General features: G+C 39.2%; 1 protein-coding gene across 9 annotated transcripts in view; it reads left to right on the top strand.

Annotated features, from left to right (window-relative positions):
- The window catches only part of astn1 (astrotactin 1), a 439,026-nt gene that overhangs the window by 150,015 nt on the left and 274,087 nt on the right, over positions 1–14,924 (top strand). For 2 of the 9 annotated variants that reach the window (XM_084912726.1, XM_084912729.1), the window contains exons 6-8: positions 7,824–7,931; positions 9,597–9,746; positions 13,686–13,853. In XM_084912726.1, the coding sequence (XP_084768852.1) occupies positions 7,824–7,931; positions 9,597–9,746; positions 13,686–13,853 (426 nt within the window). Of the gene's footprint in view, positions 1–7,823; positions 7,974–9,593; positions 9,747–13,685; positions 13,854–14,924 lie in introns of all 9 variants that reach the window. The other 7 variants (XM_084912722.1, XM_084912724.1, XM_084912720.1 and 4 more) reach the window with 5 other exon arrangements.

Raw genomic sequence — 14,924 nt, 5'->3', positions numbered from 1 at the left:
CAATCAGTGATGAATAGTAAGATGTTCTGGCTTTGCGGAGGGCTTTCTTATAAAGCAGCAAACTATTTCTCCAGGCTAAATGATGATCCTCTAAATTTGTGACACGCCATTTCCTCTCCAGATTACGAGTCATCTGCTTTAGGGTACGTGTTTGAGAATTATACCACGGAGTCAGGTACTTCTGATTAGAGACCTTAGTTTCCACTGGAGCTACAGTATCCAGAGTCGTACGTAGTGAGGAGGTGAAATTATTAACAAGATAATCGACCTCTGTTGGAGTAGCGTTCAGATAGCTGCTCTGCTCTGTGTTGGTACAGGGCATTGAAGATGATAACAGTGGGTGGATTATATTCTTAAACTTAGTTACAGCGCTTTCAGAAAGACATCTACTTTGATAAAGTCTACTCTCCACCGCTGTGTAATCAATTATTGTAAATGTAAATGTTATCAGGAAATGATCAGACAGGAGAGGGTTTTCAGGAAACACTGTTAAATGTTCAGCTTCTATGCCATATGTTAAAACAAGATCTAGAGTATATCACATATATATATGGTTTTACATATACATATACATATATATGGTTTGAATCCACCTCCAGTGCTTCTGATCTTGTTTGCGTTCCACCCAATCTTCTACACACAGCTAGCTTTTTCCCTTTATCATCTGTAGTCTCTACATATACACGTCCTTACTCTCATCACCCACTCCTGCCTTTCCTTCTCTTTCGCTTACTCCTAACACGCCTTTCCCCTTTTTTTTCATTGTCTCCAGCCAACAGTTGCACAGTTTCCACCCTGTTGACCGTTGACCATAGGCTAAAAGGGTGCTGGTCATAGTTAACCTGGGCCCAAAACAATCCAGTATGGAAATCTCATTCTTTACATTCAGCAAGTTTCATTGGGCCATGATTTTATGTCACATGTTTTTCCTGCAACCCTCTGATCCTTTTCTTTTAGTCAATTCTAGCTCTATGCCATTGGTCAGTCAGCATGAACTCCTAGCAAACGCTGTAAGGTACATTTTCTCCTAACTGCCTTAGATCGTCTTCACAGAGAGACATGCTGTTGCACTTTGAACTACTTTAAGTTATCTCTAGTGTAGAACTATTACATTCTAGCCAGCACTTCTTTTATGTTCTTTTCTCTCTGAAACCTGAAGCAGTCCTTGACAGCTGTGCACTATTCAGGTGTTCAGAGAGTAACTCAAAGGCTCCATTTGTAGTTTTTGTAAACCTGAAAATTCAAACCTTTTTGTAATACTGTAAATTATGGTCTAGTAAGGTTGATGTGATGGGAGTTTGCTCACTTTATAAAAACCTTATAAATATAAAATCTGTTGTGTGTGCCCAAGTTAGAAGCTGTTCCCTATTGAATGGGCTGAAAAGTATACCTAGCTAGTTCTAATGTTTACATATGTAGACAGCAAGTGTTTTGGGAGTCTTGACACTGTGGGCTATTTAGCAGTGTCTTGGGACACTTTTTCCCCTCTTTATATTTTAATATTTCTTAATTAAATTACGCATTAAATCCCAGTTAATCAAATAATTAATACATTACATAAATTCACTAAAATCGTACTGAAAGAACATGGAACATTCTACAAACAGCAATAATAGACACAATCACTGTAACCCAGAAACAGCAAAAAAATCACTACATAAATGTGTTTCTTAATGCCTTCGGGGATTAAAGTCTATTCTATCAAACTGTTCCCTTTTCCTAAATGATCTTTCTGAGTTTCTTTCATTGATTCTGGCTGGATGTGACAGTTCCTCAATACTTGCTAATTTTAAGGATCCGTTATGGTTTCCCTGACATTTTTGCCTCATTGTTCTTCAGCTCAGTTAACTCCTTCATCTTAGACTGTTGTCTGACTTAGACCATAACTTAGACTATCCCTCTCCCAAATTAAAGTCACATTTCCTAACTTTAGATATTCAGAATGTGGCAAGGCGCTGTATCTACATTTTGACAGAATTTGAAATACACATCTGGTCATTGTGACCCTCATTACCCCACAGTCTGGGATGTGGGACCACTTCTCATGTTTGCCTTGGCTTCATTGTATATTTGCTGTTGTTCATTTCAATTCCATTTTCAGACTAACTTTAGTCTTTGCAAAATAAGTGCATCCATGAATCATTCAGGCATTAAAAAGGCACCTAACTGAAGATAAACCACTTGTGTCTATGCATAACAGACAATTCAGCACAGAAACTATTTTAAATTGTGTCTTTGTTGCTAGTGGCGTGTCACAAAAACAAATGATGTTTTCCCCTTTCCTCAGCTGAAGCTTGAAAAATGCTGAAGGTAACACAGTTTGACCGGAAGAAAATAGTAACTTTTTTCCACCAACAAAATTAGGAAACTGGACAATTAAACAGAAAAAGAGGTGCCAGGCCTAAAAACAATATACAGCAGATGATACAGTATCTGAAAATACAGCAAAGACCTGACACAGGACCTGAGAGATGTACCTGGCCTTCAGTTGACCCATCTACAAGTCACTGAAGCTTCTTCGGAAGTGGTCACAATGGCTGTCAACAAGCCATTCTTAAGCGACTGAAAAAAAGTCTAGGGAACACCAAATTACACACTGAAAATCAGTGTCAGCGGGTCCTATTGAGTGATAAATCCAAATTTGTGGTTCAAGTCATCAATGTGTACGGAGCAGGTCAATACAGATTTACAACCGTAAGTATCAATCTGTAAAATACAGTGGAGGTGCTGTCGTGCATTTTAGCCTGTCCAAATTGATGGAAGTATGAAAACAGAAAAGTATTTCTCCATCATGAAATACCGTCTGGAAAGTTTGTGGCAATGGTTTCATTTATCAGGATGACAGTGATGCCAAACACACTGAAACTGGAGTCTAGGGATAAAGCATACCCGGATAGAAAGCCACACAATGGAACACTATCAGTCATGGATTAATGATTCTTATTATATAGTCAAGCTTGTTAGAGTGGTACAACCGTACTCAGTCACTCACTCTGCCTATTTCCCATTTTTCTAGCAAAATATAAAGAAATGGCTTTTTCTGAAACATTTTTTCTCAGTACTTTACCAGGAGCAACAAAACAAAACAACATAAGGCAACTGGCAACTGTAACTGGTTGCAAAGAGCCTTTCTTTCATTGCCACAGCATATAGATCCGCAGTACCAGCAGGAGGAGTGAAGAAATTAAAAGCCAACAAGTCGCTAGTGACCAAGGAAGGTATGAAGTACAATCCACAATGCCACAATAAAGCTAGGTGGCTGATATGTAGTTTCATGTAAATGTGTTAGCAATGTTTTCCTATGACTATTTGTATGTTGGCTTGAAATAAAATATCTCCCTCTGCTGGTGCTGTAGCTTACTGCACTACTTACTTAAGCATGCGTGTCTATGTCTATTACACACTATTACACACGTTGCTGTGATACTGGGTTGAATCCTTCCACAGAGTTTTATTTCCTCCTGGTCTTTGCTTGGGCTTTTTGTATTCTCCAAATGTATTCTGGCAAATGTGTTAACCACTACACTATGGCACTGCTGTCTGCTACTGCATAAGCTGTCAAAATGCTACTGTACTTTCTCTCTACAAAGAGGAAGACTGTACTATCGCTGCTATTATTTACTGTCAAGACAGTTATGCAAAACTAAGAGCAAGCTTTACTGAACAATATGATTTCACCAAATCAAAAGTCAAAACAAATAGAAAAAAAATACACGTTTGCGCACACACACACACACACACACACACACTCACTAAACAAAGCAAAGCACAGCAGAAAGTAAAAACACATGGCACAACAAAATGACACATGGGATAAAGAGCACAAAGAAAGAAATACAGACATAACAGAGCAAGCTAACACGAACAGGTGAATACAATTAAGGCAGAGCAGACAGTAATAAAGGTGAGAAAAGACAAAAACTAGTACAAAAAAAGAGACAAAAATATGGAAGAAGCAAACACATGGAGGGAAACATGAAGCACTAGAGACAGGGGGAAGAGAACAGCAAAATATGAACAGGAACCAAACTGAGAATTAAGAAAACACAAGTGCTATTACATTTTTATTTTATTTAAGACACTAGGAATTGTGTAGGCAAGCTTTTTTTTCTTCACAGCAATGTAAAGTTTCCCGCATGCACTGCAAAGTCAGGTGACTGGTATTCTGCTGGATATATAAATGAATGGTTCAATATTGACCTAGAGATAGCAGTCACTACTGTCAAATATGATTAGCCTTTGTTCTGCTGTAACAGTAAGGTGATCTTCTTTGTTTAATTTTTGCTGCTGTCAATCTCCACGTTTATTCTCATCCAGTCACGGTGACATCAGTCCTCAGCAAAAGGCCTCTATTTGACTTTGGCTTAAGCACATACATTTACTCAAATCTTCATCTTCCTTTGTGTTGTCTTTAATATTAATTTAAATGTAAATTTGCTCTTACATCTAAAAATATGCTGCTCAAACTGGCCAGTAACAGTTAAAGTCCACCCATGGTGACAGTGCTGAAGCTCTGATGTGTTCCATCTTTGTTGAGGCTTTGCAGCAGCCTATAAGATAATTCATTTAAATGAGTACATGTACATATCCACATGAATAAAGCAGCAGTGATGCTCTTAATATGAATTATGGAGGATTCTTGTTATGTAGTTAAATTCATCCCCCAGCTGTAGTGCAAACATTGTTGCCAAGACTGTCTGGGAGGATGTTGCAACCAAAAAAACATGCATGATAAAAACACAGCAGATTGGTTTTGTTATTTTAAATTTCAATTTTATTAATATTTTTTGGTGAAACTTGTAATTCAAGCATGCCTGTGTGCTTGATGTTTTTTTCCACCTCCTTCTTCCTACTTTAGGGCATAGAGATTTAATTTGTCTTCACAGAGTTTTAGTTGCGCACACTGAATAATGTTCCAGAGGACTCTGTTTCCAGCCAGCAGACATATCTGGGGGGAAAGTGTGCAGTGAATATTCCTCATTATTAAATCAGTCGTGGAAAACACTGCAGAAACAATGGTGCCATCTAAAAAGGCTGAAGTAAGAAACGCCAACATCTGTGCTGTCAGATAGTCATGGCTGCCAATAATATTTACGCTGCACATTCATATCTTGCGCGCATTGTTCAAAAAAACCCAACAATATGAAAAGCTGATGAAGCCGCTGTCATGAAAAAGTCCTTCTGCGTTTGCCACATTGACATCGCTGCCAACTGTGTTTTCATTGCCCCATTGTTTCTGAGGGATCGTCTCCAGTTTAATCAAACACCGCCTCTTGGTTGGGGATTTTTAAAGCTCTTGTCACAGAGCAACGTTAGCATGAATTTTATTTCGATTCTCACACGTCCCGCTGAGGCAGCAAATCTTTGCTGCTTTGATGGATTTTCCCCCTCACTTTTTGATTCGCAATCCGCTAACACTTGTAAGACAAGCTTCAATACATGCCCCCTAAATATAGCCCCAGCTAAAACACTCAGCTGAAATGCACTGTGGGTATATTGTGGTGTGAGAAGAGTTTGTTTATTTTTAAGTGTTGCACCTACTGTATAATCAACCCTCATACTTAAGAGCATTAGCTTTAATAACAGTCTAATCGGGGTAAGTTTTTTAATGACTGGATGTTATGTGAAGGATTATCCTCCCAGATAAAGCTGAACATTCTTCTTTTTATTTAACATTTACTTTGCACTTTTCCTCTTTGTAGAGACAAAGTCTTATGGATTGTGTTTTCCCCTCCAGTGTAGGAAAAATATGTAGCACAGAAAAACAGGAGTCATGTTGAGATTGTCTAGCTAAAGTATATGTTGTGTTTTCATGTATTTTTTTATTGTTTATGTTTTTCATATTATTTGCTGCCTCATTGTTGCTTCATGTATACTTTGAAATTAATGAACTTGGAAACAGTGTCACACAGTTGAGCCCTCAGGCTCAGTCAACACGTAATATCTTATTTATGTGGCTTTTTTACATTATCTTTAGACACGTTTATTTTCACATCCTGCTTTAAGTGAGATGTTTGTTTCACACATTTTCTCCTTCTTTTGGCTGCGTATGATGTTATAAATGTGATACCCTTCATACGGTCAAGTCACACAGCTCACCTTGTAAGCACTGGAGACCCGCTAATTTACTGGTAAACCATTTCTTTACCAGGACAGCGAGTATAAAGTTAGCCTGAAGCGATTATGCCCGTACAGGGAGAAGAAGTAAAACAGCTTGTTTCAGACAACGACCAACCAAAGTCCCAGGATAAAATAACTAAGGATTATTGATTTGTGAATCATTCCCAGCTACTGCAGAATACAAGAGTAAAATCATGATGCTGGAAGTGAGCGCAATAGCTCACCTTTAGATATTTACAAGTGTTGCCATCTTCACTTTTATTAAATGATTATATATTGAGTGTATATAGACAGTAAAACAGGGTGCTGTAAAGGGTTTGTAGCACATCTTTGTATCTGATGGAGGAAATAAATGTGCTTTGTGTTTTTGTAAAGTCAAAGTCAGAAAAAGAAAATCATAAGCTTGTGCTTCCAGTTTTTTTCTCTTTTGATGCAGAGCGGTCCTGGCATTTTACATTATACTAAGTACACACCATAAAACCCATGGACAGTAGTGCTTAGGAGTACCCACTGAATAGCAGTCCTTAGCAAAAAAAACAGCAGAAAGAATTTTTTTGCTTCTAGTTGATCAGTGGTCTTAATTTGATCTTGTCAAGCTAACCAAAGTTTAGCATTATAACAGTGTGATACAAATTCAATGGTTTCTACTAAAAGCATTTTAGTTTGCTGTTATTACTTCCAAGTGACTGGTTCCTCCTCATATAGTTCTCTTTAAAACATCTCCAAGGGTCTTAATTGTAGTGTTGTGCTATCTTAGAATCACACAAAAAGGCAAAGCGCTGAAATGTTTTTATGTATTCCTGATATTTCCTTGGAAAAAACATGAACACAACCAGCCTTGTGTATCATGGATACACCAATAAGGTACATAATGACCACATTATGTTTTTCACAGTAGAATGACTTCAAATTGTTTAAAAATGGCCTCACAACCAGATTTTCCAGATTTATGGCCATTAACAGTTGCTTCTCTAAGATACCTGCAAACTGGCCAAAACTGTCATGTTGCATTTATAGAGGTGCTCATGCTCACTGATCAGTTCATCTAGTTCATTTGATTTGCAGCTAGTTACCCTTAAATTTGCACATATGCTGCTTCTACATTTTGGCTTAATTCGTGTTAAATAAATAGTGATGTGTGTTGTTGTTCATCTGGAGTTAGATTTACCTGATTTTAGAAATTTTAGAAACTCACCTGATACATGTGTGTACTTTTTAAATCTTAATATCTGACAAGCACCAATAATATCAAACTGCACAACAGTAAAAATGAAAGTAGAGGCTAAAACAATAGTCAGTAGTCTCAAACTCAAACATGCACTTCTGATTGTTTAACACAGGTGACATCAGTATTTTATTCAGATCGAGTCCAGTTAAGCCAGCATGCACTCTTTTTAATGTGCTGTTTCATGGATGTGGCTAATTCAAAATGTGTCAGTTGGGGGAAAAAATAAAAACTAAACACAGTATATTAAAGAAAAACTGGAAAACACAGTGCTCAAAGTTGCAGCTTGATTTTTATTACAAATGAGCCGACACATCAGTAGATGATAGAAGAAGATTTTTCTTTTTTTACACTAAGTCCAGCAGTGGGTTGATCGTGAGTTTTGGCTTTTTCCTGCCATCTCTGTGAAGCTAACTTGAGGACAAATTCCCCACCACTGGTCCAGAACTCTTTTGTATTTTTTGTGTGAATCCAACAGCGGGTTCAACATTCTTGAACCCAGACGGGGACTCTGGGACGGAGGCAGACAGCGAGCCTCAGCTGGCCTTTTACACCGACCCAAACCGCAGTCGCCGCCGGAGTCGAGGTATGAGAAATGGTAATGCCAACAGCGCGTGGGGCTCAGGGGGTAAGGAGGACTCATACACCTACAGACAGTCAATCTCGCCGTCTGATGGTATTACCATCGCCACGACGCATGACAAGTCACCTTTACAGTGCATATAGCGGATGGCTCTGGTGTTGTATGTGCTCATCATTTTGACTCCCAAGGGAAGCACATGCTGTGTATATACATAGGTGTGTGTAGAGTGGTTGTGAGCATGTGAAACTGATCTCAGTGCATCCGAATATAATCTTGTTGACGGAAATCAAACAAGATGATGAGATCAGAGGTCCTCAGTACAGAATATTTTGGCATTAGTTGCATCTACAACCCAAAGAACATCTTATTTTGAAATAATATTCCACACAAATATTATTTCTAAGCAGGATCCTCTGCAAATGCTGTCATAGTGAAGTGGTGCAGCATGCTTTATATGTCAGCATGCCATGTCCTTGCAACTTTGATGTACAGTAATGGGGTGTGGGAAAGAGACAGAGAAGATTTCTTTTTTTCCAAGTAAAAAAATGTGACACTGGCCTCAAAATAATAGCTGCTGTCGGAAGGCGTTACAAGCTGTTACGATGCCTCCAAGCCAATTATTCCCCCGTCATGTGCACAGGTGTCACAAACACAGCAAAGCCTCCAGAAGTGTAGCCAACACCTTTAATTAGACTGAGCTTTAAGAATAGAACTATGTTGTTTAGATGCAGAGGATGATTCATGTGGCATGACAAAAGTTGTTTTTCATGTATAGAAAATTTTGAGAGAAGGATGTGAAGAATGAGACATTCCACTCTTTTATATAGAAGGCAGAAATGTGCGCTGAAGAGAGGTTTTGTAAAATCGGAAAAATAACTGAAAGGGAAGTCAAAGGGGTGAGATTCTGCCCTGCATCCAGTTTCTGGGTAAGTTACTTGATTAAATAAACTAGCTTTAAACATTTTGTGATAGGTCAGCTTTCTACTTTGGCTTTTGTTTAAAGGATTGCCTTGGGCATTTTTTTGAATGAAAAAGTTCTGCCAGAGTAATTTAAAAGTGACAATGGGATCTAGAGTTATTCAGCTAGTGAAAAACGAGGCACTTTAAACAAAGCCTGCGTGACTACATTCAAGGTCACTGTGATATTTTTCTGTGTGTATGTGCACGTATGCGTGGGTGTGGGGTCAGTTTTGACACTTTCTGCATTGCACTGGGGAGCAAAAGAGATAAGGGGAGAGTTCTCACTTTCGGGGGAAGAGGGGGGGCAAAGGAAAGTGGAGGAAAGAGGGAAGGCTTGAAGAACAACCTCTCTCTTTTTTCCCTCCACACATTCCAGCGTGGATGTTAAAACCCTTCGAAGGTAAACTGTATTTCTGTGCCACTGAGCCGTGCCTTGTGTCAACTTCCCAGAGGCTTGAGGGTTTGGATCCTAACGACCTTTTTATGGGTTTAGGCCCATGTTGTTGGGGTTTTTTGTCTTTGTTTTTTTTGCTTGTTTGTAAAATAACTGTAAAATGACTCCCTGTGTAGCCATTGTGTGTACATGTTTGTGTGATAGTGTGCATGTATTGATGGAGGGGTTCTTGGGGAAAAGTGTGGTATCTGCTTCACAGTTCTCTACTCTTTCTTTTTTTTCTCCCCCCCCCCCCTCTCATTTCTTTCCAGCAGCAGGTTCCCCACGGAGCCCCATCAATAAGACCACCCTGACTCTGATCAGTGTCATCAGCTGCGTGATTGGCCTGGTTTACTCCTCTCACCTCTCCTGCAGCCTCTCAGTCCGGGTAATCTTACATGTTCCGGAGCACCTCATTGCTGATGGTAAGGCCTTACACCAGCCACGGAATGTGGATGCAGCCTTTTCCCAAGCACATCCCCAGGGAGCGCTGAGCTTGCATTTCCTCGTCACTCTCCGGGGAGTTCGGCCCACTATATCTCGCTAACCGAGCGCCTGTGCTTTGTGGTCGAGCTGCTGATTTGCTTTGCTCTCTCGAAGACAAAGGTAAATGCCAGGTCGACCACCCTCTGCCTGGGTTTCCCATGTCGCAGCGCACAACAGATGTGCCCTCAAAGCATCGGAGCACATCGTTGCTAGGTCGCAATGACCAGCCACAGCCAAACCTCCATCACGCTTCCCCTGGTACTTTATGATATGTTGAACCACCTCGCTAATGAATTTCAATGTAGTACCTGCAAAAAAAAATAGCACCACAGGAGCCAAGTGTTGGCTCCTGCTGGCTCATTGGCATTTTTCAGCTGTCACTGAAGTGAGCTGGCAGTCCAGATATATTATAGACTGTGACTATGCTTGCTCATCTATCATCTAGAGGTCTGATTTGATTTGAAACGCTGCTGCTTTCCGGTGGTACACGATGGCCTGCCAGTGATATTAAAATTCCAGGGAGGCATCGAGGGAGGGAACTTTGAAAGGAGAGATGAAAGATGGCGAATTCGCCTGTTGAATTACAAAACTGGGATCGATTTAGAATGTTTCCATAAATGTCTCCACAGTCTCATCAGACTTGATTTGATGTCACGGTGAATCAGATGAAAATCTGGATTCTACCACTGGGGAAAGAAGCTATTAATGCCAACAGCTGCGCATGTGTCTGACTTCAAATAGTGAAAGAAAAGTACCAAAATATAGAGTCACACCTTTCTCCTTGCCTTTCACATCTGGGAAAGTAATCATCTGAAGATGTTTGTGTAGTTACGCGGGATAACAATATCTACTGCTTTTCAAGATGCATAACAAAGAACAGGGCCAACTTTTTCTTCCTATCACTAACTTGGAGAGTCGGGAATAGAAAGGTGGCTGACGTTTATCATCTCAGATTGTATTTGCTGGAAATAGATTTACTTTTACCATCTGTGCCTCCTGTGAGAGGTTTCCCAATTACATCTGAAGCTATCTCAAGGAGTGATGCTGTGGCCTAGAGTCCCATCCGAGGAGTGGCTGGGGATTCATGTTACCGGTCATGCCTCTGCTGCCATTACGCTGCCATTATAGATGTTTATCCATCAGATCCTGGGCATTTGAGTCAACCTCTGGAAATTTGAAGGCAAACATCCAAAAAGTTGAGCACAAAGTACCAAGTAGTAGACCAAGAGTCTATTGCCATTCTAGCAATGAAAGTGCACATAGGCACAAATGAGCGAAATTTTAATGTAATGTTAAGTGTGCTAGCCTTTAAACATGCTACCATAGTGCACCAGAGCTAATGCGCCTGGTATTTAAGAGCTCTATAATATTTTTTTTTATATAGAAACTCCAAGGTTTTGGAGGATGGCAATCCAGCACCATCTTTCTTTGTACTTGTGATGTACTTGCACAAAGTAACGCAACATAACTGCTCTATTTAAAACGTGACCAAAGAGCTGCACACAGGCGATTCATTCTGCTCTTAAGTCTGGTGCTCACGTTAATAATTCTGGTCTCGGAGTCCGTTCAGGCCTACGTGGCTCCCTGTGAGAGTCAAACATCACGATGTGATGAATGTCTCAATTAAGATGGCTACAGTTTCTTATTTTGATAAATGAATTCTTCATTGTATATTAGACCATATATAAAGCATTTATGTTTTGCACAGAAATCCATTTCATCTTTCAAAAGTGCATACATAGTTGCCAGAAAACTCAAATAGAACATAAAAAGTGTCATAAAAACAGAAACACTGCTGGTGTCTTCAAAGTTTTTCCAGGCAGTTTTATGACTCTCCACAATTAAGCTAACAGGATGAGTCCAGCCATTTGCAGTGTGTGCTCTAGTTCTAAGGGAATCATCAAAGAGGACGGCGCTAACTAGGGCACACAGAGCCTGCCAACAAGTCATTAAATATGCTTGGGTTAGCAAATGCCCAGTGCATGCCGTGTTTGCAAATGGACAGTGCTTTGGTCAGTGAGCGTTGTTGCTAATTTACGGAGATCACACAGCGGATAACTCTCAGAACCAAGTGTTCCAGAGACACCTCCTGTGTCAGGTGTCCTGGAACATGGAAGAGTGCTTTTGTTTTCCCAGGCAGTCACAAACTCAGTAGAAAACATTTTGCATACGAGCTCCCTTTAGTTTACAGCATTTGAGCTGTAAACCCCCGGAGACCTCAGTCTTTAAGTGTATTCAATGGAACTAATTGATTATACCTTTTAAGAGGAAAGTTGTGTGCTGCAGCTTTCAACCACGAGGTAATTAAAGCATAAGTAGAAAGGTTTGAAATTAAACAGCAGCAGTAACACAGGCAGTCCTCGCCTCATTATCCTGCATTATGGCAACAGAATGTTAGCCCAGTGCTCAACAGTTTTACCTCCACTGATCAGATGCACAAACTTTGAAATTTACATAGAAAACAAACAACGCGACTGTAACTCATTTACAGCTGTACTCTCTCATCTTTAACCTTTTCAGAAATCATTATTATGCATTTATTATTACAGAGAAAGCGTTGAGCTGATGCTTTGTTTGTGTCATAACAACCACTAATAAGAAAGAGGAGCACTGCGGAGGACTTGTCAGGGTCGGGGAACATTTGTTTCACAGACAGCCATACTTTTTTAAAATAAAAGAAGGGCCAAACACTGAACAATGTAAGTGAAAGAGATGAGATGCACAGCACAGAATTATGTTCAATGTTATGAATTTGACAGCTATAACAATCGTTTTACAAAAACCCTGAGACCTTGGTTCAAAAAACTGTTTTCTGGGAGAAAATATAAACTTTTTTGTTTCAATTTGGCTTTCACTGACATAATATAATCCACTGTAAATGCTGTATTGTATCAGCATTTACTCTTTACAGTTTGTAAGCAAATATATAGTCATGAATAACTATAAATTTTTTATGGCATTAAATCACAACAACAGTCACCTTTATGTGATTTGAAGTAGCAAAGATCTTTCTTACAATTAAACATTTCAGAATGTGTTGTTTTGGTCAAGATGCCAGTTCTGCCCTCACTGCTTCTATTTTCTCCACAGTAATAATAGAAAAAAACAACAAAAACAGCAAGAATCAAATGTTTTTCGCTGCCCACCCAGTTATAGTTATGTGGTTCAATCAGCCAAGACCATCAACCTAGTCAAGGTACATTTGGAAATCCAGCTGATCATGCCTTACACATGTTATTTGTATGATTATGGATATTCCTCTGCTTAAATCTTTGAGTGTTTACAAGTTTTGCTTTTCAGTTTTGCAGCTTTCATGTTTGCACTATGGCTCTTATACTAAAAATAACAAGTAATGTCTTATAAAGCTTTCATGTTCTTTCCAGATCCACTTCATTTTAAATCTGGTATTTTTTAATCACATTTTCTTTTCAAAAAAATCATTTTGAAGGTTTCCTAATTTGTTTTTCTCTCGTAGAAACTGCCTCACTAAAATGTGGTGCTTGCTGTCATTATATTTAGCTGAAGATATTTCACTTGTAAGGTCCAATACGTGCTGTAACCTTGTCTTTTTTGTTGTTGTTGTTTTAATGGTTTTAGAAATGATAGAAAACATAAAGAAATAAGTGATAAAAAACATGATAAATATGATAATTTGCTTTGAAGATTTTGTTCAAAGTCAGGCTGTTTTATGTGTCCTGTTCTGTTTTTCGTTCCTTCTCATTCATCCCTGCTCTTTCACCCTCCCCCCGTCTCCATTCCTGCCATCTTTTCGTTACCCTTCAATTACCTTTGTCCTTCTCTTCAACCATCTTATCCATTTCACATTTCTTTCCTGTTCCCTTCTCTTCCGTGTCTTCCATTTCCTCTGTCCTACCCAGGGTCAAGGTTCATTTTGCTCCAGGGGAGCCAGTTGGATGCTTCAGACTGGCTCAACCCGGCCCAGATTTTGTTGTACTATCAGCAGAATGCCAGCGGGCCGTGGGTGAACGAGCTGTGTGGACGACGCCTCCTGGATCCCTGCGAGCATCAGTGTGACCCTGAGACAGGTGAGCCGAGGCCAGAACTACCAGCTCTTCTCACAGCTTTGAGTGGAAATATTAACTAGCAGTGAACTTATTGATCAGCTCTCTTCATGACTTCCATTGGACGGGTGAAGTCCTGAAGAGAGCTGATATTAATACAGTTATAATTATGACCTGTTACATAAAATGCTGCTGCTCTTGAGATATGTCAGGCTTTACTATAAAAGCTCAGATTAATTAGGTTGAAATGATATGAAAATCATTGTATATTACAATTACATTCTAAAAAAGCAACAAAATATAGTTTATTGTTATTTTTACATTAGTTATCATGTTGTTGTTTTTTCAGAATATGCCTACAACAACATTGTATGACAGCTTGATAATCGGGTTAATTAAGGACATTTTCTGTTTGAGTAAGCACAACATTTTGTTTAAGTCTAGTCTTTTTTTTGTTTTGTTTTCTTTGAGTTACAGTAAATTTAGGCTTTTTGTAAGAAAAAAACTGTATTTGAAACGCACGGCTTTACTGGAGGCTTTTGAAGTCTTGCCACAATGTGAAGCTGCTTGTCGTTGCTGTATCCATTAGGCTTTGTACACTTGGTTCTCTCCGTTTTGGCCTCCCGTCCACACTCAAGGAAAACGCAGCGTTTGCAAAACGTTCTCGAAAATGAATACATTTGAAGACGCGGAAGCAAACGCGGAAGAAAACTGAGACTTTTTCAAAATTATGACAGGTTGTAGCAGCATAACTAAGGCTTGGTTCAGGGTCACCTGAAGGAGCCCTCACTACAATCTTAAGCTGAAAGGAAACTTTTAAACCTGATCTTAAAAGGAGAGATGGTGTCTGTTTCATGAACTCAAAGTGAGAGCTGGCTACACAGGAGTGGAGCCTGGTAGCCGAAAGCTCTGCCTATAAATTCAAATGAGAATATTTTGCTGATAAAAAATAATAGCAAAACATTTTGCTGTTTAGTGAGATCTTTATCAGTTCTCACTACCTGTATATATATACACATATATACATGTATATATGTATATATGTGTATATATGTATATATTTTGATCTTACAATATGGGACTAAATGTAGTGTG

Source organism: Perissodus microlepis, chromosome 18, assembly GCF_051167445.1.
Source record: "Perissodus microlepis isolate ML-2025 ecotype Zambia chromosome 18, ASM5116744v1, whole genome shotgun sequence".
NCBI lineage: Eukaryota > Metazoa > Chordata > Actinopteri > Cichliformes > Cichlidae > Perissodus > Perissodus microlepis.
This window is presented reverse-complemented; position numbering and strand designations above follow the sequence as displayed.